Raw genomic sequence first — 27,494 nt, 5'->3', positions numbered from 1 at the left:
CTAACAGGCTCAGCCCGTGTGCGCTATACCGCCATATTGTGCGCCTGCCATTATCTAGCAGCGGTGTAACACCTACTGCACGGTGGACCCAGAGCGTCGAACGCACTTTATTATTTATTTTTATTTAGTGCGTTCTGCCGTTCCTAACAGGAACACGGTCTCTTTAAGATCTTCACTGGTTAGTTATACACTATATGCAGCATAAGCCATAGTAAAGTCAAACCCTTGTGGGCAAAAACAAGAAAACAAAACAAAGTGGTAACTCAAAGCACAGTCCTCGAGGTAGTGGAGATCCGCCTGCTAAGGGTTAGCAAAAATCACAGTTCAGGTTAGCCCAAGTACAAACACTTCTCTGGAGTTAGCCTCTCCACTCACACTGAACACTGAATGCCTCAGGAGGCCGCCTCCTGGGGAGGAGATAAGGTGGACAACCTCCCACAAACTCTAAAGTTGTTCACAAAAACCCAGCCCTTAAAATGCCCGAATAACCGCTTTCAACACATAGTGTGCTGGAGGAAACTTCTGGGTTTCAAATCACTGAAGCTAATAACCTCAGTGAAACTTCTCTCCTCCAGTACTTTGCCAGTGACTTTGTCACAATAAAGTGATAGATAGATATATAACTTAATATTATATATAAAACTAGCTGAAGAGCCCGGCGCTGCCCGGGCATAGTAACTAACTGTGGTTAGTTATAGCAAATTATAATTATCCTCCATCCCATAGTCCCGTGCCCATATACCCATCATACATATCCACAATTCCATAGGCCTGTGCCCATATACCCATGACACATCCTCCATCCCATAGTGCCATGCCCATATACCCATCACACATCCTCCATCCCATAGTCCCATGCCCATATACCCATCATACATATTCGCCATCCCATAGTCGAGTGCCCATATACCCATCACACATCCTTCATCTCATAGTCCCATGCCCATATACCCATCATACATATCCGCCATCCCATAGTCCCGTGTCCATATACCTGTCATACATATCCTGCATCCCATAGTCCAGTGACCATATACCCATCACACATCCTCCATCCCATAGTCCCGTACCCATGTACCCGTCATACATATCCTCCATCCCATAGTCCAGTGCCCATATACCCATCATACATCCTCCATCCCATAGTCAACCATTATGACATCATAATGAGCGACGGGGCTTGCAACCTATGATGACATCAGCGTCGCCATGGCAACCATTATGACATCATAATGAGGGGCGGGGCTTGATACACACACACTTTTTCCCCATTATGTAGATAGTGGCAAAATTGTTTGGTGAATTGGAACGCACGGGGTTAAAATTTCGCCTCACAACATAGCCTAGGACGCTCTCGGGGTCCAGACGTGTGACTGTGCCAAATTTTGTGGCTGTAGCTGCGACGATGCGGATGCCAGTCCCGGACATACACACCTACACACACTTGAGCTTTATATATTAGACTAGCTGAAGAGCCCGGCGCTGCCCGGGCATAGTAACTAACTGTGGCTAGTTATATCAAATTATAATTATCCTCCATCCCATAGTCCCGTGCCCATATACCCATCACACATCCTCCATCCCATAGTCCCCTGCCCATATACCCATCACACATCCTCCATCCCATAGTCCCATGCCCATATACCCATCACACATCCTCCATCCCATAGTCCTGTGCCCATATACCCATCATACATATTCTCCATCCCATAGTCCTGTGCCCATATACCCATCACACATCCTCCATCCTATAGTCCCCTGCCCATATACCCATCATACATATCCACGATCCCATAGTCCCCTGCCCATATACCCATCATACATATCCTCCATCCCATAGTCCCGTGCCCATATACCCATCATACATATCCTCCATCCCATAGTCCTGTGCCCATATACCCATCATACATATCCTCCATCCCATAGTCCTGTGCCCATATACCCATCATACATATCCTCCATCCCATAGCCCAGTGCCCATATACCCATCACACATCCTCCATCCCATAGTCCCATGCCTACATACCCATCACACATCCTCCATCTCATAGTCCCATGCCCATGTACCCTGAGAAAATGGAGAAAAAGCTACTGACCAAAATGCAGGGATCACTGCAAAATTACAAATTTTATTGGTAACAAAAAGACAACATCCATATAAAAACATTTAAAAAGTCATACAATGACATGAAACTATCACAAAGGCTTATAATAAAGCCCAAAGAGCTCCCTCCAGTAAATGGACATATATAAAAAAGGCTCTAGAATATATCACATACAATAGCATACCTGCAATGAAGAAATGTTCAGAGATGTAATACTAAACATAATGATCCATTGAATAATCCATCCAAATAGACTATGGTACAATAATGAATGCAAGTGATAGCAAATGTAAGCAACTGAGCCATGAGAATAAACACCATAGGGTACTGAGCATAGATGAAAAGTATAGCAATCATAGTGTAGCCAAGAGGCTAAAATGACCAAGATTAAATCCTGCCTGCATAGTCCCTATATAATGCCACTTACAAGGGGGAGCTTGTGGAGTGCCCTACGCGTGTCGCACACCAAAAGGTGGCTTCATCAGGGGCCCCTGATTATATACACACATACACACACACACTTGAGCTTTATATACAGTATTAGATATATAGTAGTAATATAGTCATGTGCACACTAGGGGGAGCTGTGGTGCAGCTGTAGAAAAACACATGCCCACTGCAACCAATTAGATTACTGCTTACATTTTCCAAACTGCCTAGACAGGATGAAAGCTGTGATCTGGTTGGTGGTAACACAGTTTGCATTTGCACTAGGTTTAATAAGTGTCTGTGAATGATACAGTGTAAGGATGCGGGTTGTCAGTGGATTAATTCATATTGATTGCCTTCTCTTCTTTCAGGTAACTGTTGGTTTCTTGCAGCAGCAGCTTCCCTGACGCTTTACCCCCTGTTACTGGAGCGTGTGGTTCCTGCCCAGCAGAGTTTTCATAATAATTATGCTGGAATATTCCATTTTCAGGTGATTTGAAGGGGGGAGCAGGTGGGGTGTTTGAAGCCACCAGAGCCAGATTATCTTACAGTCACAACTTTAGTTTGTTTAGTCATTTGGAGGCACTTGAGTCACTGCATGAATCCCTGACAGTTACTGAATGAACCCCATTTAAATAGAAAATATCCCTGACCATAGTCATGTATTTTTTTCTTACCTGGTGTAAATGCCGCTGTTCTCCTGAATCCGGCGATGTTTTTCTTTTCTTCCTGCGTGTCTCCGTTCCAGAGATATGGCCTCCTCTTCCCTAGATACGAATCTAGTCTTGTTAACAAGTGGGTGTGGTCTTAAGCTTCTCTGTGTGGGTGTGTTATTTTAGGGCCCTGCCTAGTTGACTAACAAGACTAGATTTATATAAAGAGAAAGAAGAGGCTATATCTCAGGAACGGAGAGGAGCAGGAGGAAAAGAGAAACATCGCCGGATTCAGGAGAACAGCGGCATTTACATCAGGTAAAATAAAATAAATATTTAAGGCAAGTGACGGGTATTATTTAATAGGTTTTTTAATTTTACAAGCCCTAATTTCAGGAATTGTGGCCAGAATTGGTTCAAGATGGGCTTGCATCCTAAATATAGAGAAAAAGTGGACAAATAAAAAAAGAATCCAGAATCTGTGTATGAAGCGAGTGCTCCATCTTACGGTTGTATTATTCTGGTCCTCTTTGCCTTCCAGTTCTGGCAGTATGGACAGTGGGTTGATGTCGTGGTTGACGATTATTTGCCTACAATGCACGGAGAGCTGGTGTTTGTCAGTTCTGCCCAGAAGAGCGAGTTCTGGCCGGCCCTACTGGAAAAGGCTTATGCCAAGTGAGTCACCCATCACATTATCACAAGGGTTTAATCACCATTTACTGATTGACTTTACAATAAACTGATAACAGAGAGTAACAGCCAATACATATATACTTAAAGGGTAGCACCGTATTACAGGTTTAAAGGGGTTGTCCTCCTTCAGAAAACGTTTTCTTGCTGGCTCAATTCGTTGTAAAAAAAATTACTAATCTGCACTTGACCTATCCTCCTCCAATGTAGCTCTGTGTCTCCGCCAAATCTTCATGGTTTGTGTATAGGCTGCAGAGGAGACGTCACGTCGAGACCACAGCAGCCAATCACTGAGCCCAAAGTCTCCACCGATGTAGATGACACGAGCCACTGAGCTCAGTGATTGGCTGCAGCACTGTTGACATGGCGTCACCTCTGCGGACAAACAGCAGAGGCCAACGCATCGGTGGGCACACACCCCTCTGGACCTGGGGAGGGTAATTAAAGTGTGGTTTGTTTGTTTGTTTACGCCATAATCGGCAGGCAAAAGATTTCTAAAATGGGGACTCAACCACCTTTCAATATTTATTTCCTGCCTTATTGGTTTATAGAGTTGCACCTTTGCTTGTTCTTGATTTTTTTTTGTATTATCCTCTTATTTTGGGGGGATGGAGGTGAAGCAACCGTAAAACAGTGATTCTGCCATTTCTGGGGTGGGTTTTAGTGTTAACCGTATGGGATAATTATTTTAGATTTTTTTTTTTTAGCTGTGACAGTTATGCATGCGGTGATGCCAAATACATGATTTTTAATTTTATTTTAAGGTTTTATTTACAGTCAGGGAAAAGGGAAAATATGAACTTTTATATATTTTTTTATGTTTTCAATGGGTTTTTTTTTCATATATTTTATTTCAGTCTCTCTAGGAAACTTGAACCTGTGCCAACTGCCAGTGCCTTTTAAGGGAATACATTGCTGCAATCTATGCTAAATATGTTAGGATGCCAGCTGTACAACACAGCAGGTACCCAAGCTGTACGGTGCAGGCTCAGCTCCTGAGCCACCACCATTCCTGCACTGCATAAAGGCCTGATTGGGTCCTTCTGATACAGTGGGCCCCAGCACTTGCCAACGTTCACCAACTGCTGACAACATTACTAATAATAATATAATGTTTATATTATTTTTATTACGATTATATTATTATTAGTTTTTATAATTATAATTGTTATTGTTTTTATTTTTATTATTTACTAGCTGAAGAGCCCGGCGTTGCCCAGGAATAGTAATTAACTGTGGTTAGTTATAACAATTTATAATGATTATATTGCACATAAAACATTTCACATCATATATTCAACATTACAGATTTGCAACACAAATTAACTAAACCATTACCTAAGTATTGATAGTATTTTATTTTCAACTCATTGAAGAGCCTTTTGACAAACAAAATTTTTGGTTTTTCCTTTCGGTGCAAAGATGAACAGATTTTTGGCAGTTCCAGCTCTTGAACAGGCCACGTAAAGTTGACCATGAGAAAAGCATGGAGATTGCAAATCAATCCCTACTACTCTCAAGGACTGTCCCTGAGCCTTGTTAATGGACATTGCAAATGCCAGTCAAAGTGGAAACTGGAGGCGTTTAAAATCAAAAGGCAAATCAGATGGAATGAGTGGAATTCTTGGAATGAAAATGTCTTCTCCTTTGGCACATCCTGTTTCTGAGCTGTGTATCTAATCTTATCCTGTGTGATATCGTCTGCTGAGCTGTGTATCTAATCCTATCCTGCGTGATACAGTCTGCTGAGCTGTGTATGTAATCCTACCCTGTGTGATACCGTCTGCTGAGCCGTGTATCTAATTCTATCCTGTGATACTGTCTGTTCAGCCATGTATCTAATCCTCTCCTGTGTGATACTGTGGTGAGCTGTGTATCTAATCCTATCCTTTGTGAAACAGCCTGCTGAGCTGTGTATCTAATCCTATCCTGTGTGATACTGTGTGCTGAGCCATGTATCTAATCCTATCCTGTGTGATACTGACTGCTGAGCCGTGTATCTAATCCTCTCCTGTGTGTTATTGTCTACTGAGCCGTGTATCTAATCCTATCCTGTGTGATACTGACTGCTGACCTGTGTATCTAATCCTATCCTGTGTGATACTGATTGCTGAACCGTGTATTGATTCCTATCCTGTGTGATACTGTCTGCTGAGCCGTATACCTAATCCTGTCCTGTGTGAAACAGTCTGCTGAGCTATGTATCTAATCTTATCCTGTGTGATACTGTGTGCTGAGCCATGTATCTAATCCTACTGTCATGATCCATGCAGGATCAGGACTGATAAAAAGCACAGGTAACCTTTTTTTTTTTCTTAAGCTGTGCTTAAGTTTGGTTTTTGCCCCTGGTGGCCATTAGGATTATTGAACTGTGATGTCTTTTGTTCTAAGTTTGCCCCCGGTGGTGGTGAGCGTCATTGCACTCTGGTTTCTTTAGTTAAGTGCACATGATTATAATGCAGGTGTGATTGCTCTGGCTGCTATAAAAGAGTCACAGGTGTTGCAATCAGTGTTGGTGATAGTGTTCATTTCAACCATCCTTGGTGGAGGAAGGAGCTGGAGATCGTTCCTTGCAGCACTGTCTTAGTCCTGGTGTGGAAGGAGTCATAGGGGATTTCCTTGTAGCTCTGACAGAGCTTGGTGGCAGCGATTCAGGAGGAGAGCTGCATTCTGGTGGTGGACTCTGTTGCCAGGAGCAAGTGCAACAGAGTAAAGCTAAGTGGTGTTTCCCTGTTTGTGTTTTTCCTTAGTGTGTATTAGTACAGCGATGGGGCCAGTGCCTGCGCCACCCAGTTCCCTAGCAAGGGATAGGTGTAGGGTGTGCTAGGGCGACAGGTTCCTGATCGGCGCCCGGTGTGGAACCCGGCATAGGGAACGTTAGGAGCGTTAGGGACACTGACTCATGGGAGTGCAGGAGGTCTCCACGTCCCCTTTCCCTATCGCTGAGCCCACCGTTGTAACTGTTTTCCCTTTCCCCGTGTCTTGTTGTTTTAGTTACCAGCCTGCGGGCCGTGTCACACAGGACAGTATCACGTGCCGCATCTTGTTGTTTTAGTTACCGACCTGTGGGTCGCGTCACACAAGACGGGTCATCGTGACACCTATCCTGTGAGATACTGACTGCTGAGCTGTGTATCTAATCCTATCCTGTGTGTCACTGTCTGCTGAGCCGTGTATCTAATCCTCTCCTGTGTGTTATTGTCTGATGAGCCATGTATCTAATCCTATCCTGTGTGATACTGACTGCTGACCTGTGTATCTAATCCTATCCTGTGTGATACTGTCTGCTGACCTGTGTATCTAATCCTATCCTGTGTGATACTGACTGCTGAACCATATATTGATTCCTATGCTGTGAGATACTGTCTGCTGAGCCGTGTACCTAATCCTATCCTGTGTGATACTGTCTGCTGAGCTGTGTATCTAATCCTATCCTGTGTGTTACTGTCTGCTGACCTGTGTATCTAATCCTATCCTGTGTGTTACTGTCTGCTGAGCCATGTATCTAATCCTATCCTGTGTGTTACTGTCTGCTGAGCCGTGTATCTAAGCCTATCTGTGAATGATGCTTAGTGATTGGTTGTTATGGGACTGTTGCTCATAGAAACCAATCACAGCTCAGCTTTCATCTTTTAAACAGCTCTGGTGAAATGAAAGATGCTTAGTGATTGATTGCTATGGACAACACAGGCAGTGTACCTGTTGTGGTCAAGAAGATGGTACCTATGGGACTATGGGATGGAGGATGTGTTATGGGTATATGGGCACTGGACTATGGGATGGAGGATGTGTGATGGGTGTATGGGCACAGGAGGGGGGTGATTCATTTCTGTCATGTGCTCTCTGCTCCTTTCTGGGGGACAGACAATAGCCGGGAGCTTATGTTGCCGGGGATGCTAGATTTCTCCCAACCGATCAGTGTCTGTTGAGGTGTTGTGGAGTAGGAAAACTGTTGCTCATAGCAACCAATCACAGCTCAGCTTTCATCTATTAAACAGCTCTGGTGAAATGAAAGATGCTTAGTGATTGGTTGGGGCTGTGTGGAGTGGACGTGGCTGATACACACATACATACACACTGTAAGGATTCCCAAGGGTGAACCCACTGGACCGCGGCAAGCGAACCTCCCCTGGGCGAGCGGACCAGGTGGACCACCCCCTATACAGGGAGCGTTTGGGACAGGCCCAGGGGAAACTACTCACCACGGCAGCTGGTACCCGAGGACGGAGGTGCACAGTAGAGGGTGCAGCGGGCAGGCGGAAGGATGAGCTGGACTGGAACCGGCAGGACTGGAGGCCAGGAACGGAGGCTGAAGGATACAGGCAGGCAAGGCTGGAACGGCAAGACACGGGTCAGACGCAGGGCACAGGCTGAACACGGAGACGAGATGGCGGGCACTGGGAGGAACACAAGGAACGGTTAGACAGGGAGGACGAGGAAAGGGTAAGAGCAGCAGGGAAAAAGGCAGGCAGGCTGGAGCCAGAGTCACAGAGAGAGGAAGTGACGATCAGGCGGTGAGCTGGAGGAAGAGGCTGCCTCTTATAGAGGCAGGAGTCTCCGGGTCAGGTCAGCAGGGTCAGGAGGGCGGGGAGAAGGCCTGGCTAGGCCTGTAGTGGGACCTGGAGCGCAGGGTGCGCATGCGCCCCGGGCCGAATGCCGGGACAGAGCGCGGGGTGGAGGACAGGTGTGCAGGTGAGCGCGCGCCCGCCACGGGAGCACGCCGGAGGCGGCGGGCGCACCCAGCGCGGGGAGAGGCGGCAGCAGGAGCCGAGGACGCGGCGGGAGCGGCGAGCGTGGAGCCGGCGGTGAGCGTGACAGTACCCCCCTTTTACGCCCCCTCTTCCCACGGCCGGAAAGAAACTTAGCTAAAATCTGGGGAGCTTGAATGTTCTCCCGGGGTTCCCAGGATCTCTCCTCAGGGCCAAAACCTTTCCAGTCAATTAAAAAGAAAGTTTTACCTCTAGATCGTTTCATAGCAAGAATTTCCTTAACCTCAAAGACATCCTGTGCGGAAACGGGCGCGGGAGCGCTGCCAGTAGAAGCATGAAACTGGTTGAGTATGACCGGTTTTAAGAGGGAAACGTGAAACGAATTAGGAATCCGCAGTGAAGCGGGGAGTTTTAGCTTGTAGGCAACGTCATTGATACGGGCTAGAACCTCAAAGGGACCGATGTAGCGGGGACCCAGTTTGTAGGAGGGAATTTTGAGACGAACAAATTTTGAGGATAGCCAAACTTTATCCCCAGGGTGGTACAGTGGAGAATCTAGGCGTTTCTTATCGGCGTGCTTCTTGAACCCGTCTCGTGCTCGCTTAAGTGCGGTTTTGGTCTCCTGCCAGACCCTGGAGAACTCCTTGGTCAGAAGATCGGCCGCCGGCACACCCGAGGTCGGGAGTACCGGCAGAGGTATACCAGGATGTTGACCGTAGACCGTAAAGAAAGGCGACTTGGCGGAGGATTCGCTGGTATGGTTGTTGAAAGCGAATTCGGCCCAAGGAAGCAAGTTGGACCAATTGTCTTGATGGCCGTTGGAAAAATGTCGGAGGTATGCTACGAGGATCTGGTTCGTGCGTTCCGCTTGACCGTTGGACTGAGGGTGATAAGCAGAGGAAAAGTCCAACGTTACCTCCATCAGCTTACATAGAGCCCTCCAGAAACGCGAGGTAAACTGAACCCCTCTGTCCGAGACAATGTGCTTGGGGAAGCCATGAATCTGGAAGACATGAGATATAAAAATTCTCGCCAGGTCAGGAGCGGAAGGAAGACCGGGCAGAGGGATGAAGTGGGCCATCTTGGAGAAGCGGTCCACGACCACCAGAATGACCGTGTGACCTGAGGAACGCGGTAGATCCGTAATAAAATCCATCGCGATATGCTGCCACGGAGCCGAGGGAACCGGAAGTGGATGCAGAAAACCGGAGGGTGGCTGACGTGGGACCTTGTTCTTGGCACACGATGGGCAGGAGAGGATGAAACTTCGGACATCTTGAGACAAAGAAGGCCACCAATAAAAACGAGAGATGAGGGAGAATGTCTTCTTGAGGCCGGCATGACCCGCAAACTTGGTAGCATGACCCCAATGTAGAACTCGCCTCCTGTCATCATCTTGGACAAAAGTCTTGCCGGGGGGCACGGAAGTCAGGTTAACAGGCGCGACTACGATGAGCTTGCTTGGCTCCACAATGTGTGAAAGCTCCTCCTCGTTGTCGGTGACCAGAAAGGATCGAGACAGGGCATCCGCTTTGAGATTCTTTTCACCCGGACGGAAATGGAGCTCAAAGTCGAACCGGTTAAAGAATAATGACCATCGGGCCTGCCGGGGATTAAGCCTTTGTGCTGATTGAATGTAGGCTAGATTCTTGTGGTCGGTGAAGATGTGGAGTGGGTGTACCGCTCCTTCCAGAAGATGCCGCCACTCTTCCAAGGCTAACTTAATGGCAAGCAGCTCTCTGTCCCCGATGGTATAGTTTCTCTCCGCAGGGGAGAAAGTCTTGGAGAAGAAGCCGCAGGACACCAAGCGACCGGAAGGAGATCTCTGGGAGAGAACCGCACCGGCTCCGGTGGCAGAAGCGTCTACCTCTAGGGTGAATGGTTTGTTCGCCTCTGGACGATGTAGCACCGGGGCTGTGGCAAAGGCTTGCCTCAAGGTTCGGAAGGCGTTCTCGGCCTCAGGAGGCCAGTGGTGAGGATCGGCTCCCTTTCGGATCAGAGCAGAGATGGGAGCAGTCAGAGAGGAAAAGTGCGGAATAAACTGCCGGTAATAGTTGGCGAAACCCAGGAACCGTTGGATAGCCTTAATTCCCTGAGGACGCGGCCAGTTGAGTACCGCAGACACTTTTCCCGGATCCATGCGCAAGCCAGAATCGGAAATGATATAACCCAAGAACGGCAGAGACGACTGTTCGAAGGCGCATTTTTCCAGCTTGGCGTAGAGACGATGTGTTCTCAACCGAAGTAAAACTTGACGCACGTCTTTTCGATGTGTGGACAAATCAGGAGAAAACACCAGAATGTCGTCCAAGTAAACCACCACGCAGGAGTAAAGAAGATCTCGGAAAATATCATTGACAAATTCTTGGAACACTGCGGGGGCATTGCATAGGCCGAAGGGCATGACGAGGTATTCATAATGGCCGTCACGAGTGTTGAAGGCGGTCTTCCATTCGTCACCGGAGCGGATCCGGACCAGATTGTAGGCCCCTCGAAGATCCAATTTAGTGAAGATCCGTGCACCCCGTAGACGGTCAAATAACTCCGGGATGAGGGGCAGAGGATATTTATTCTTGATGGTGAAAACGTTGAGCCCTCTATAATCAATACAGGGACGCAGGGACCCGTCCTTCTTTTTGACAAAAAAGAACCCAGCGCCTGCAGGAGAGGAAGACTTACGAATAAAGCCTTTGGCCAAGTTTTCCTGAACGTATTCGGACATGGCCTGGGTCTCGGAGGGAGACAGCGGGTAGATGCGACCACGAGGCGGCGTAGAACCGGGGAGCAGATCGATGGGGCAGTCATATGGACGATGCGGAGGCAGGACCTCTGCTTCCTTCTTGTCGAAGACATCCAAAAAGGCCCAGTAGGCGGAGGGTAATTCGGTAGACATCGACATAGGACGTGGAAATTTCGGCGGCTGTACAGGGAGTAAGCACTTATCTTGACAAAGTCGACCCCATCGCAGAACGTCACCAGAGCGCCAATCCAGGATAGGCTCGTGGGTCCTTAGCCAGGGAAGTCCCAGAAGGATGGCATGGGACAAAGAAGGTAGCACATAGAATACTATCTTCTCCCGGTGTAAGGCTCCGACCTGAAGCTCCACCTCTTCGGTAACCTGAGTAACGGACTCCCGCAGGGGTTGACCGTCGACCGAAGCAATCTGCCGAGGGGTCTCCAGGGATCTGACAGGAATTCCAAGTCTCCTAACCGCCTCAAGTTGGATGAAGTTACCGGCCGCCCCAGAATCTATATAGGCCCATTCTGAAAAACGTTTAGAATCCAGGTGCAAAAGGACAGATAGGGTCAAGGGTAGAGAGGAGTCAAAATTACCTAGGAAGACCTCTCTTACCTGTCCTAGGCGGAGGCGTTTCCCGGACGAGTGGGGCAGGCACAAAGAAAGTGGGACGCACTCCCACAGTAGAAACAGAGCCCCTGTTCGACCCTCTCTCTCCGACGCTCCTCCACCGGTTTGAGGCGATCCACTTGCATGGGTTCCGGTAGCGGGAGCGTGGAGGCTGGAGTCGAGCGGGCTCGAGGTGGACTCCGAACGGCCGGAGGAGCGCGGAGAGGTCTCCTGTCCCTAGCGAGCTCTCGGGAACGTTCTTGAAAGCGGAGGTCGATGCGGGTGGCCAAAGAGATTAAATCCTCCAAGGAGGTGGGGGTATCCCGCCCCGCCAGCTCGTCCTTGATCCGCCCCGAAAGGCCCCGCCAAAAGGCTCCCACCAAGGCCTCATTGTTCCAACCCAACTCTGAGGACGGTGCGAAACCGAATGGCGTACTGACCTACTGAAAGCGTGCCCTGATGCAGATTGAATAGTGCCTCGGTAGCGGAGGCAAGGCGACCGGGTTCATCAAACACCTTACGAAAGGTGTCTAGAAAAAAGGAGAGTTGAGTGACCACGGGATCGTCTTTCTCCCAGAGGGGGTTAACCCACGCTAGAGCCTCTCCTTCTAAGTGGGACACAATGAAGGCCACCTTGGCACGGTCAGTGGGGTACTGATGTGGCAGCAACTCAAAATGTAACTGGCATTGATTTAAAAACCCTCTACACATCTTGGGGTCGCCACTATAACGCGGGGGTTTAGCCAGCCGAGGGGAGGGGAGCGGAACCGCAGGCTGTGCTGGGGCTGCGGCCGCGGTCTGGAGGGCCAGCAGGCGGTTGTCCACCGAGGCCATGTAGTTCAGGATATGAGCCTGAGTGTCGCGCTGCTGGGCTAGCTCCTGTTGGAGGCCGGCGATCTGGGTGGTACTCCCTGGATCCGAGGCCTGTAGTGACGAGAGACGAGACTCCATGGATTTGAGGAACGACATGATCCTCGCTTGATTTTCCCGCAGGAACAGAAGTTCCTTTTGGGTCGGGGTAGAAGTACCAGCGGGGTCCATGGCCTGATCGTTCTGTAAGGATTCCCAAGGGTGAACCCACTGGACCGCGGCAAGCGAACCTCCCCTGGGCGAGCGGACCAGGTGGACCACCCCCTATACAGGGAGCGTTTGGGACAGGCCCAGGGGAAACTACTCACCACGGCAGCTGGTACCCGAGGACGGAGGTGCACAGTAGAGGGTGCAGCGGGCAGGCGGAAGGATGAGCTGGACTGGAACCGGCAGGACTGGAGGCCAGGAACGGAGGCTGAAGGATACAGGCAGGCAAGGCTGGAACGGCAAGACACGGGTCAGACGCAGGGCACAGGCTGAACACGGAGACGAGATGGCGGGCACTGGGAGGAACACAAGGAACGGTTAGACAGGGAGGACGAGGAAAGGGTAAGAGCAGCAGGGAAAAAGGCAGGCAGGCTGGAGCCAGAGTCACAGAGAGAGGAAGTGACGATCAGGCGGTGAGCTGGAGGAAGAGGCTGCCTCTTATAGAGGCAGGAGTCTCCGGGTCAGGTCAGCAGGGTCAGGAGGGCGGGGAGAAGGCCTGGCTAGGCCTGTAGTGGGACCTGGAGCGCAGGGTGCGCATGCGCCCCGGGCCGAATGCCGGGACAGAGCGCGGGGTGGAGGACAGGCGTGCAGGTGAGCGCGCGCCCGCCACGGGAGCACGCCGGAGGCGGCGGGCGCACCCAGCGCGGGGAGAGGCGGCAGCAGGAGCCGAGGACGCGGCGGGAGCGGCGAGCGTGGAGCCGGCGGTGAGCGTGACACACACATACATTCATTTTTATATATATAGATTATTAGTAGTAGTATTGTTGCGGTTATTATCATTATTGCTATCACTATTACTACTATTATTATTACAACTGTTATTATTGCTGCTACTATTATTATTATTACTACTATTATGATTGTTGTTATTACTATTGTTATTACTTTTATTATTGTTATTATAAATGTTATCATGATTACTATTGTTAGCATTATTACTATTATTGTTGCTACTTTTATTATTATTATTATTACACTGTATTGAAATGTTGGTAAAGAAGATTTCTGGCACATCCATATTTGCTTCTAGATTGAATGGCTCCTATGAGGCTCTGACCGGCGGATGGATTAATGAAGCCTTCGTGGATTTCACCGGTGGAGTGGACGAGAGTGTGGACCTCAAGGCGGCTCCTCCAAACTTGTTCCAGATCATTCAGAAAGCCGTAGAGAAGAGGTCACTGATGGGAGCCTCAATCAATGTGAGAATAGAGACTTTGTGGGAGGGATATCACTAGGATTGGCATTAAGAAACCTACATGAAAAACTGCATACTTTTGTGCAAAATGGGAAGTGGTAGATCTACTCACTCTGCTACTTAAAAGGAATCTGTCACCCCCTGGGACGCTTTTAAGCTATTACTTTGGGCATACAGGTGATAGAATTGTTAAAATACTCCTACCTGTGTGACTCATAGCTGCAGTTGCTGTTTTATGTTAATTAGTTCTTCTAGGCTCTAGGGTGTCCATTGCCTGGAAGAAAACTCTGCCTCCGGTGTTAATTTGCATAGCACCCACCTCCCATGCACGTCACAGTAGCATATGATGTGCAGTTGTGGCGCCGGAATCTCGTGCCCTCATGCGATTATGCGTACCTTTTCCGCCCTGTTATGGGGCTTCATTATTCTTCTACGCAGGCGAGTCACTGCTACTGGCCGGCGCCACAACGGCGCGTCACATGGCACTGTGATGTTCATAGGAGGGGGGTGGTATGCAAATTAAAACCGAAGGCAGAGTTTTTTTCAAGGCATTGCATGCCCCGGAGCATGGAAGAACTAATTAACATAAAGGATTCAAAGTCTGATTCTCAGTAACAAGACCGCAGCTATGACTGGAGACATGGTGAACATTCTCCCACCCAACTCTTAAACTGTCCACAAAAGCCCAGCCCATAAAATGGCCGATTAATAACTCTCAGCACATAGTGTGCTGGAGCATTTTTCCAGGTTCATATCACTGAGCCTAACATCCTCAGTGACGCATATCTCCCTCTCCAGTTTTTTACCCAGTGACTTTCTCACAGGGGTATAATGGGTAACATTTCTCATTGTGGAGAGTGGCAAGCCAGGCCTGGCATGTCATAGTGAGGAGACTTATAGGCCATGCAATGCTCCTCTGGTAAATTAAATATGCAAATTTCCTCTTCCAAGAAGAAAATGATTTAAACTCTAGTGCCACCTATTAGAAGTAGCAATCCTAAGAGTCAATATCAACCCTGTGCCATGTATTGGTGCACATGTTGGGTCCTACTCCTTTTGAAAGCATATAAGATAATTTGGCACTCATGAAAGTTGCAAAGTAACATTTCTTTATTAGTAGGCAATCCATAGTGATATGTAGCGATAAATTCTGACCTTCTGTTTCATGGATTGTATAGGATGTGATATAAAAGTAATGCTCTGAGTGTGAGGCGTAAGGGTGTGTGCACACGTTGCGGAATCTGCTGCGGATTTTTCCACGCGGATTTGCCTAAATCTGCAGGAAAATCCGCAGGTCAAAAGACCTGCGTTTAACCTGCGGATTAGTCTGCGGTTTTCCACTGCGGTTTGACACCTGATCATGGAGCAGGTGTCAAACCGCTGCGGAATCTGCACAAAGAAGTGACATGCTGCGGATTTTAAACCGCTGCAAATCCCCGCGGAAAAATCCGCACCATGTGCACAGCGTTTTTTATTTTGCATTGAATAAAATGGTACTGTACACTGCAGCAGAAACTGCTGTGGATCCGCAGGGCCAAAACTGCTGCGGATATGCAGCAGAATCCGCAACGCGTGCACACACCCTTACTGGTATAATGGACAACGCGCCTTACGGAAGCATCTAATGTATATCACCTTGGATTGCACACTAATAAATAGATTTTACTTTTCAACCTTCATGAGTGCCAAGTTTTCTTAGGACATGATTACTGGAAGACCTGCCATAGGATAGGTGATAACTGTAAAATGACTGGGACCCCCTCTAATCTCTAGAATGGGGTCCCAATCCCTTGCTGCTCCATTCAATGACAGTACGGCACCCAGATGTTTTCATCAATCCATAGACATTGAATGGAACCAACATGAAACGTGTGATCCCTGCTCCACCCAAACTGTCCTGAAACAGGGTCTCGATATCCCAGTCAAGCGAGTGGTGGTAGTCCAAAGCAATATTACATTTGTCATCTATTCTGTGGTCTCGTAGTGTAACAGCAGAGCTGCCACTCCCTCTGTACAGGTAGACTGGAAATATGGTTCATATATGATAACTCTTATTACACAGAATTACTTCTGTTTAGATTCTGGACCAGTCAGAAAGTGAAATGAGAACCCCAGAAGGATTGGTGAAGGGTCATGCTTACTCCATCATCGGTGTCTCCGAGGTAAGGACATGTATACACTGTATACATACACTGTATGGAGAAAGGTATTGGGCTGCACATCTTATTAATTGAATTTAGGTTTCTATTTAAGTCCCATTGCCCCTGGTGTATAACATCCGGTCCCTCACCCCCAGTATATAACATTCAGCTCCTCGTCCCCGGTGTATAACTGTCACGGACGGGGGACGGACGAGGCTTAGCTTAGAGAGCTTAGCTTACGCTCAAACTCCACCAGGCCATGACGACATGGGGCGTGCGTCCCAGGTGGTAATGAAATGTGGACCCACTGGACCACAAAGGGGGACCCTGGCCTTACCCGAACTAGGGAAGGGCAGCGACTGGGGTCTGTGGCAGCTGAGCATGTGGGCAAGGTGGTAACATGCAGGACTAGATGACACCGCACTACTTCAGCTAAGAAGAAACAAAGTTTACTGCATAAAATCACATACAGAAAGCAATACAAGATGATACAAGTCTCCCGATTCCACACATCAAGGCAGGGTGAACATCATAGGTCTGCAGACGTCAGAAGTTAGCAGGAGGTCATCACAGGTTGATGCAGTCCAGGGTCATCTGGCACAGGCATATCGGGAGAACCTCTCTCTTAGGCCTCAGGCATAGCGCAGGCACAGCAGGAGGACTTCAGACACTGACCTCGGACAGACGTCATCGCAGGATGGACCCCAGGAAACAGGCAGGACATCGGGACACAGGCAAAACACGGACAGCATGGATCCAGGAATACCGACATGGCAGCTCAGGACATCGGCTGGTCAGATCCAGGACTCACAGAGCCGTCACCAGGAAACAAGACTGGAGACTCCCCAGAAACCCGGAGGAGGAGCCCATCCAGGAACACGAGTGGGACCGGCTCTGGAACACCGGCTGGACCACCAGGACCACAGACTGGATATCTGGACACAGGCTGCACATCTAGGACAAAGGCAGGACATCTGAACTCCGGACTACAGACACGGCTCCAGGCAGGGAACATCAGGACACAGGCAGGACTTCAGGGACATCAACAGGACATCGAGCAGTGGTCATCAGGCTCCAGGCACCAGAAAGTAGTTGTCAGGATCCGGACATCTGACACGACCTAGAAAGGAACTCAAGCGGTATGCTGCAAGCACTGCAGGCTTGTACCGGAAAGTCACTGGGTACATAGTTCCAGACACAGAAGGGCTTTGAGAATATCACACAGCAGGAATCCACGTTCAAGGGCGAGGACTTTGGTACCAACACATAGACAGGACAGGTCCAGGATCAAACACATCAGCTTTCCTAGAACTGATAGCAAGCAGAACAGGAGCTGCAGACCAGGAGCGACATGGAGGACCAAACACACATGGCTAGGTTCAGAAACTTAATGAGAAGCTCTGGCAACACCCAACAGGGAAGAAGAGCTTTAAATAGGAGATGCCTCTCAGCAATAGGCTGGGAACCACAATTCAAGCGCACACGCTGCCCTTAATAAAAGCAGGGAAGGTGTGAACGCGCACCCTAAGCACAGACAGAAACCAGTACAGCATAGCCAGCACAGGAACTGAGGCCTTGGGCACACGTGGCAAGTCATGCACCAGCTGCAGAGGACCTCGCAACCCGCGGATAGCTTCCACAGCGGCAGCCAGGGACCGCACACGCAGAGGGTCGTGCAGCAGATCCAAGACTCTACAACACATGTACGGCTACGCAGCAGAGCAGGGAACTGAGCAGCATCCATATAGATAACAGTCAACAGTATCCCAGTTGGTTAGAGGGAAAAGGAGCAAAGCGTAAGAGCACAGACATGCGGAGTAACGCCGGGGAAACAAGGCACAAACACACCGGCGTTACAATAACATCCGGCCCCTCACCCCCGGTGTATAACATCCAGCCTCCCGTTCCCAGTGTATAACATCCGACCCCTCACCCCTGGTGTATAACATTAAGCTCCTCACCCCAGGTGTATAACATCTGTCCGCTCAACCCCAGTGTATAACATCCAGCCTTCCATTCCCAGTGTATAACATCCGGCCCCTCACCCCCGGAGAATAGCATTCAGCTCCTCGCCCCAGGGGTATAACATCCGGCCTCTCATCCCCGGTGCATAACATTCAGCTCCTCGCCCCCCGGAGTATAACATGCGACCCCTCACCCCTGGTGTATAACATTCATCTCCTCGCCCCGGGTGTATAATATTTGGCCCCTTATCTCTGGTGTATAACATCCAGCCTCCCATTCCCAATGTATAACATGCGACCCCTCACCCCGGTGTATAACATTCAGCTCCTCGCCCCTGGTGTATAACATCTGACCCCTTACCCCCGGTGTATAACATTTAACTCCTCGCCCTCTAGTGTATAACATCTGCCCTATCACCTCCTGGTGTATAACATTCAGCTCCTCGCCCTCTAGTGCATAACATCCATCCCCCTGTTCTCAGTGTATAACATACGGCCCCTCACCCCGGTATATAATATTTGGCCCCTCTTACCTGGTGTGTAACATCCGACCCCTTACCCCGAGTGTATAACATCCAGCTCCCCATTCCCAGTATATAACATCTGGCCCCTCACCCCCATATATGACATTCACTTCCTCACCCCTAATGTATAACATCCGGCTTCTCACCCCCTATGTATAACATTCAGTTCCTCGCCCCCAGTTTATAACATCAACCCCCCGATGTATAATATCTGGCCCCTCTCCCCCGGTGTATACCATCTGGCCTCCTACCCACTGGTGTATAACATCTGGCCCCTCCACAGTCCTGTAATGCGAGATACTAGGGTAAAAAGCCTATTCATGGCATTTCTTTGCTCCAAAATCTTACTCCACCACCTGTGAGTGATATTATTGAGACGAGGAAGGAACCGCAGCAACTCAGCCATGAAGTGAAGACCCTGTAACGTTACAGAACCGAGTGCTGAGGAGCAGAGGGCACGAAAGTCACAAACGCTCTGCTGAATCCATAACTGTAGATTCAAGACCTCCTCTGGTATAACAGCACAAACACTGCACCCCCTCCGGGAGCTTCATTGCAGCCTTACATCACCAAGCAAAATGCCGAGCATCGGACGGAGTGGTGTAAAGCGGCCACCACTGGATTCTGGAGGACACGTGTTCTGTGCAGTGATGGATCACACTGCTCCATCTGATGAACGTTACCCCCTAACTGTGTTGTGCCCGCTGTGTAGTTTGGTGGAGGATGGATAATGCAATGGGCTTGTTATCAGGATTCTATCTCAGCCCTGTAAGATTTCCCTCACTGGAATTAATACTTTAACACAAAACATTGTGGACAATCATAGCTTCCAGCTTTGTGAGAACAGTTTTGGGAAGATCCGTTCATGTTCCCCATGACTGCGCTTGTAAGGGTCGGCCAGGAATATAGTCATGGCCAGAGACAGTAAAGCATCAGTGTCCCGGCCTTCCCTCACAGAAAATTGCAATCCACTGTTTGGTGTACCTGCTTCTCCAGATTCGGGTCCCCCTGGGTACTTCCCAAGCGGCGATGGCCCCTCTCCGAGGCGACTCCCAGTAACTGAGACATAGTCCATGGTAACTTGAACAGTTTCTTTACTGATAACTTCACACAATATATCCACAGTTGGCACAACATAGGATACACATTCATCTTTACTTGCTTCCTCATCTCTCCCTACTTTTCTGACGCTTCTATACGGCACGTGCCCGGACCGGACCATCTTAGACTGCTTCCCAGCTTCTTCCTGGCCTAACCTCGCCATGATGACAATTCCTTCTGCCTGTTTCGCCCCAGACTTGAAATCATCTGCCACCTGGGTTGGCTGCCTCTGGAAAAGCATCCGACCCGTCTGTACTGCTCCCTGCGAAGCTTCAGCATCTTTCTGTTCCTCACTCCATCCGACTCCCGCCCTAAGAGCATCCGCCCAGGCTATGAGTCGCCACATCTTCTCTACTGTTCTGGCTCACTGTACTGGTGTCCAGTAGCCATAGATAACTTGGACTGTCGCTACTTAACGTTGTGTGGCTGCCGAGCTGTCCTGTGCCTATAGCCCATGTGGACACTTTGGGCACCCTGGCCCGTCTGAACTAACTTCACTTCTACTCTAACCTTAACTACCGGCGGCCCCCTCCTACACTTAGCCCTATCCTACTACAAGTTCTATCCAATAAAGTGCCCCCCTCTAGTGTCCAAAGGGAGAACTACGCTTTCCCTATACTGTAAATGACAAACCATGAAATGCAGTAAACATTATCACAACTATGTGCAAATAAAAGCAACAATACAATAAAATGTAAAGACTTAAAGGGAATCTGTCACCCTTTTTTCCCCCTATTAGCTGCCGGCATAGACATCGGGGGCTTATCTACAGCATTCTGTAATGCTGTAGATAAGCCCCCGATGTAACCTGAAAGAGAAGAAAAACACGTTATATTATACCCACGGAGGTGGGTGGTCTGGTCCGATGGGTGTTGCGGTCCGGTCCGGCGCCTCCCTTCTTCATGCGATGACGTCTTCTTCTCCCGTCCTGAAATGGCTCCGGCGCAGGCGCATTGCTCTGCCCTGTTGAGGGCAGAGCGGAATTCTGCAGTGCGCAGGTGCCAGACCTCTCCCGACACCTGCGCACTGCAGGACTCTGTTCTGCTCTCAACAGGGCAGAGCAATGCGCCTGCGCTGGAGCCATTACAGGATGGGAGAAGAGGACGTCATCGCATGAAGAAGGGAGGCGCCGGACGGGACGGTGACACCCATCGAACCAGACCGTCCACCCCCGGTGAGTATAATATAACGTGTTTTTCTTCTCTTTCAGGTTACATCGGAGGCTTATCTACAGCATTACAGAATGCTGTAGATAAGCCCCCGATGTCTATGCCGGCAGGTGAAAGGCCAAAAAAAAGGGTGACAGATTCCCTTTAAAACAATGGTAATACTCAGATAGGGGTAGCAGTACCATTTCATACTTGTGGTAATACATGTAAACATGTAGCAGTACCATCTTAGCAAAGAATAATAAATACAACATTGAACATCTTACTTAACCCCTTTGCACGCTCAGTGAACAATACCTTTAAAGACAAGGAGGGGGAGTTTGGTGGAAGAGCCTAACAGGCCGCGCAGAGTCCAAACGTCAACCCCATCCAACACCTTTAGGATGAACTAGAACGGAGATTGTGAGCCTGGCCTCTCCCTAATATCAGGGTCTCCCAAATGCTCAGCACCATATTGCCATACAGTGGGGGAAAAAGTATTTAGGCAGCCACCAATTGTGCAAGTTCTCCCACTTAAAAGGATAAGAGAGAGGCCTGTAACTGACATCATAGGTAGACCACAACTATGAGAGTCAAAATGAGAAAACAAATCCAGAAAATCACCTTGTCTGATTTGGCAAGATTTATTTTGCAAATTATGGTGTAAAATAAGTATTTGGTCATTAACAAAAGTTCATCTCAATATTTTGTTATATATCCTTTGTTGGCAATGACTGAAGTCAAACGTTTTCTGTAAGTCTTCACAAGTTTGGCACACACTGTTGGTGGTATGTTGGCCCATTCCTCCATGCAGATCTCTAGAGCAGTGATGTTTTGGGCCTGTCGCTGCGCAACACGGACTTTCAAATCCCTCCAAAGGTTTTCTATGGGGTTGAGATCTGGAGACTGGTTAGGCCACTCCAGGACCTTCATATGCTTCCTACGAAGCCACTTCTTCGTTGCCCTGGCAGTGTGCTTGGGATCATTATCATGCTGAAAGACCCATCCACGTTTCATCTTCAATGCCCTTGCTGATGGAAGGAGGTTTGCACTCAAAATCTCACGATACATGGCCCCATTCACGTCTTTCACGTCCTGATCCCTTTGCAGAGAAACAGCCCCAAAGCATGATGTTGCCACCCCCATTCTTCACAGTAGGTATGGTGTTCTTTGGATGAAATTCAGCATTCTGTCTCCTCCAAACACGACAAGTTTTGTTTCTACCAAACAGTTCTACTTTGGTTTCATCAGACCATATGACATTCTCCCAGTACTCTTCTGGATAATCCAAATGGTCTCTAGCAAACTTCAAATGGGCCCAGACATGTACTGGCTTAAGCAGGGGGACACGTCTCCCACTGCAGGATCTGAGTCCCTGGCGGCATTGTGTGTTACTGATGGTAGCCTTTGTTACGGTGGCAGCTCTATGCAGGTCATTCACCAGGACCCCACCCTGTGTGGTTCTGGGATTTTTGCTCACCGTTATTGTGATCATCTTGACCCTAAGGGGGGGTGAGCCTTACGTGGAGCCCCAGATCGAGGCAGATTATCAGTGGTCTTGTTTATCTTCCATTTTGTTATTATTGCTCCCACAGTTGATTTCATCACACCAAACTGCTTGCCTATTGCAGATTCAGTCTTCCTAGCCTGGCGCAGGGCTACAATTTTGTTTCTGGTGTCCTTCGATAGCTCTTTGGTCTTCACCATAGTGGAGTTTGGAGTGTGACTGTTTGAGGATGTGGACAGGTGTCTTTTATACTGATAACAAGTTCAAACAGTTGCCATTACTACAGGTAATGAGTGGAGGACAGAGGAGACTCTTAAAGAAGTTACAGGTCTGTGAGAGCCAGAAATCTTGCATGTTTTTAAGTGACCAAATACTTATTTTCCACCATAATTTGCAAAATAAATGTTGCCAAATCAGACAAGGAGATTTTCTGGATTTGTTTTCTCATTTTGACTCTCATAATTGTGGTCTACCTATGATGTCAATTACAGGCCTCTCTCATCTTTTTAAGTGGGAGAACTTGCACAATTGGTGGCTGACTAAATACTTTTTTTCCCCACTGTACTTGTATGCAGCTCATGGCCTCCATACGTGTTTCACTTAACCAGCCTCATCAGGGAATTGAGGCTATATATGTTCTCACATATGCTCTTCTGGATGAAGGGGCAAAAATTCCCACAAACTTCTCCAGAATTTGTAGAAAACCTTCCCAGAAGAGCCAGAGATATTATATCTGCAGAGGGGCCGACACCATATTGATGTCTATGGATATTGAACGTGAGGTCAATATGTAATGTGGAGGGGCACATACTTTTCTCCATAAAGTATTTACTGTACATAAAAGGTCACATTCTACATGACTTTACAATCTCTGTTCCAGGTAGAATATCTTGGGCGCAGAATCCCATTACTGAGGTTGCGGAATCCTTGGGGACAAGTTGAGTGGAATGGACGTTGGAGTGATAAGTGAGTGAACATGACAATTCACCTCGAAGAAGCAGTTTTACTGATTTTTTTTTCTCCATTTCTTACCATTTGGGAGATTTTTTTCTTGGTTTCCCATAATGTATCAATGAAGATAATTTCTATAACCATGGCTTTGCAGTTTACAGAGAATTGATATCGGATACAACCTCTGTGAGCAGGACTAGGTCTATTTTCAATCTCTGGATGTAATTAAAGTTTAATTCTCTCAGTCAGCAGATATCTTGAAAATGGAGGCTAAACTGAAGCTCCATTTGAAGGATCATATGAGAGAATTGACTTATGGTTTTATGGGAACTGCTCCTGGTGACATTGATCCAGCAATATGGGTCAGATGGATGGGGCCCTTTTGCATCTTAGGGGCTCAAAATAATTTGTGCAATTGGGTGTTATTATACATTTTGCATCATTTGTCTTCTATAACCTCAGTTTTACATTTTTTTATTGCTCGCTGCAGAATGAGTCAACTGAGAATCTATCAGTCAGCCCACTACGGTGGTCTTATGGAGTTTATAACTATTTTGTAATCTGTCTTTTTCTGAGCTCCTCTCAGCTGATTTATGACCACCGACCACATCAAAGTTGAATTGGCCTAGAAGCAAAAGAGCCTGTTTGGTGGAAGATTTTTAATAAAACCTAATTGTGACAATTATTTTTAGCCCTAATTACAGCCTGGTATTCCAGCCCTGACTGTAAATAAAAAAAATAAATTAATGTATCATAATATTTCTGCCTCCAGCTCCTCCACGTGGTTACTAGTGGACAATGCAACGAGACAGAAGCTTCAACTTAAGGGAGAAGATGGTGAATTCTGGTAGGACATTGACCTCTGAGACTATACATGGAGCAATATATTGGTGCCATGTTGTCCGCTGACTCCTATGCTTTCATTTAGGATGCAGATGGATGACTTTCTGCGCTATTTCGATACTTTGGACATCTGCAATCTGACCCCAGACTTGGCGTGCAGCGACTATCCACATCCGTGGAACTCCAACTCTTTTGAAGGGAAATGGGTGAGAGGGCACAATGCCGGAGGCTGCCGAAATTACAAAGGTGACGCATCTTGTTTTAGGGCATGCTGGGAATTGTAGTTTTACCATAAGTTGGAGATCACTATTGTATATTAATAAAGTTGTACCATGTTCTATAATTAAAGGAGATGTCTATTTGTAGGCAACCTTTTTGTAAAATGAAAACTTTAACCTTATGGGGCCTGTTGCTTCCAAAAATTTTTGCTTAAATCAATGATACATGTGAATATAAGAAACCTTGTAATATACCTTATCCAAGAAATATGCTTCTTTCTCCACTTATGAGCCTCTTGTATCCTTCCACCTGACTCCTGAACTCGATATTTACCTTCAAAACTGCTAAAATCTGTTCTGCTCAAGACAAGATGGACTGATTGCTAACTGACTTGTCAGATTGCAGCTGCTTATTGAAGTCTTTGGATGTAGGACAGGGTAAAGAGGAAAATAGTGAACAAGAAAGGCGCTTGCACACCCAGACATAAGCTGCTTCTTCCTAGTAAGTGTTTTCCCTCCATCCAGAGCTGGACTCACAGATACACTGCTCAGTACTGCTGTATAATATCCTCCATATTGTTAGAGATTCTGAACATGTGCTACATAGAGACAGGAGCGAAGGAATCTCTTATCTCTGTGCATCATCTTATGAGAGACATTATAGTAGGCATCTACACCCACATGCTTAGAGAAAACTGAAAATTAGAGAGTTTGGAGTGGACACTGGTGAAAAAAACGCAGAATACAAGTCACATAATGACTGGATCATGTCCTTTATGCTGCTATTACTAATTTTGAACGAGTGCTACGTGGAGACAGGAGAACAGGAATCACTCATGTCTGTGTGCTTTTATGGGAGACATTATATTAGGAGTCTATATCCACTAGCTCAAAGACAGCTGAAAATTAGAAATGGCGCCTGCAGAGGGGAAAACTAGCAAAAATACAGATTACAAGTTATAAAATGGACAGGAAAAGTGTTATACACATGAATTAACAGGTATGCTTTAAGATTTTGACAGACCCCTCTGGCAGCTGCTTATCTGCTAAAGTAAAAAAAAAAAAGGATTTGGCATTGAGCATGCTGGATTACTCTTTTACCTGATGACTCACATGGGGTGTCAGGAGATGCCTAATGGTCCACATACACAGGGTTGGACTGGACTACCAGGACACCGGATGATTCTTCAGTGGGCCTAGTTCCTCGGCGGGCCACCGAGCAAGACATAGAGGGGGCCCACTGGTTTCACTTGAATGTGCGTCCCAGGATGCGTGATCATGTTAACATGGCCGCCAACCTATCAGAGGCTGGCAGCTGACATCAGTGCGCCCATCACATGCGGCGCATAAAAGTGATCTTGACAAGCACAATGATGTCAATCACCGACCTCTGATAGGTCGACGGCCATTTTAACACGACCGTACCAGATCTGAAGAGAGAGGATGCTACGCAGCGCTGGAAGCGTAGGCAGGTAAGAAGGATCTTTTTTCTCCTTCTGTGGTTGTGGGGCCAGGACCAGAGACATGGGAACAGGGGAATATGGCCAGGACATGGGCCAAGAAAAGGGGCAAGGACATGGGCCAAAAAAAGGTGCCAGGGCATGAGACCAGAATGGACATGGACATAGGGATTGTCATAAGGGTCCTGGGGCTAACACAAGGGACATCATGGGGGCCAGCATAAGGGCTCAAGAAGGGGGACATTATTCATTAAAGGGGCCAGGTTGAGGAGCTTACGTAATTACTGTATGGAGGCCAAAATTAGGAACCTACATTATTATTTATGGTGGCAAGTGGACAGACATAATTACTGTAGGGGCCAATTAGGGAACATTACTGCTGTAATATAATTTAATTTTTTAAATACTGTTTTCCATGGGGGGAACAAAAGGGACGCTCTGTTACTGTGCAGGGTGGCACTATGTCGCCTTTTTTCTTCATCTGGCGTAGTGTATAAGTCAGGGAATAAGTGAGGAATGTGCTCTAGAAGAGATCAGTTATTGATAACTGTGTGTTATTTTCTGCCGAGACGAGTCCTAGCTGGAAGAAGTGATGGCGGTCTGCACCAGATGAAGAATAAAATCAAAGATGGTAAGTCAGTGTTACCTGTACACTGACACTATATACAGAACTCCTGAGTGTAATGTCACTATTGATCCCTGTCTTACCTTACACTGACACTACACACTGTATACTCTGTACAGAGCTCCTGTGTATATTGTCACCGGTGATCCCTGTATTACCTGTACACTGACACGATATACAGAGCTCCTGTGTATAATGTGATCGCTCTATTACTGTATATGCAGCCTGTGTGTTTATAGTCGATGCTCCACTATAACAGAGATAACAGCTAACAGGTATTTGCATATAGCTGTAGGGTGGGCACTAGACATCCCAGTCCGACGCTGCACATACACATAAGATTGTTGGCGTAACCGGCGAGTGGAACCTGCAGTCCTTATCTCTGGGTGAATGAGTGAGTAGCAGTCCTTACACCCGTCTTATTCCTATACAGGCACCTTCTGGACCAATCCTCAGTTCCTGATAACGGTGGAAGGAGATGATGAGAAGAATGCCTGCACCTTGCTGGCCTCTCTTCTTCAGAAAGACAGACGGAAGGCGAGGGCGGTCGGGAGAGACTTCTTGGTTATCGGTTTTGAAATTTACAAGGTGCAGTGTTGTAGACAGTCGTACTGGTAGAGATGTCACATTTTTTTTGCATTTACCATTGTTACATACATCACTATGGTGTGAAGTGGAAGGAGCATAAAGTTTTCCCCCTATTACTGCAATGCAGAGTTCCCTGCAAAAGAACTGAATATCCACCCTGAGAATATGCCATTATGATCCAATAAACCTCTTTAAAGGGGATCTTTCACTAGAATTTTTA

The 27,494-nt window shown here is 47.7% G+C and overlaps 1 protein-coding gene across 1 annotated transcript in view; it reads left to right on the top strand.

Moving 5' to 3' along the window:
* Window positions 1–27,494, top strand: part of LOC141051967 (calpain-1 catalytic subunit-like) — a 51,585-nt gene that overhangs the window by 17,335 nt on the left and 6,756 nt on the right. The window contains exons 3-10 of the mRNA XM_073549126.1: window positions 2,906–3,024; window positions 3,729–3,862; window positions 14,040–14,208; window positions 16,283–16,366; window positions 23,470–23,555; window positions 24,313–24,387; window positions 24,469–24,629; window positions 27,120–27,274. Coding sequence (XP_073405227.1) covers window positions 2,906–3,024; window positions 3,729–3,862; window positions 14,040–14,208; window positions 16,283–16,366; window positions 23,470–23,555; window positions 24,313–24,387; window positions 24,469–24,629; window positions 27,120–27,274 — 983 coding nt within the window. The remainder of the gene's footprint in view (window positions 1–2,905; window positions 3,025–3,728; window positions 3,863–14,039; window positions 14,209–16,282; window positions 16,367–23,469; window positions 23,556–24,312; window positions 24,388–24,468; window positions 24,630–27,119; window positions 27,275–27,494) is intronic.

Source organism: Dendrobates tinctorius, unplaced genomic scaffold, assembly GCF_039654945.1.
Source record: "Dendrobates tinctorius isolate UK_male_01 unplaced genomic scaffold, ASM3965494v1 ptg000158l, whole genome shotgun sequence".
NCBI classification, from domain to species: domain Eukaryota; kingdom Metazoa; phylum Chordata; class Amphibia; order Anura; family Dendrobatidae; genus Dendrobates; species Dendrobates tinctorius.
The sequence above is the reverse complement of the archived record's forward strand: the minus strand, read 5'-3'. Positions and strand labels throughout refer to the sequence as shown.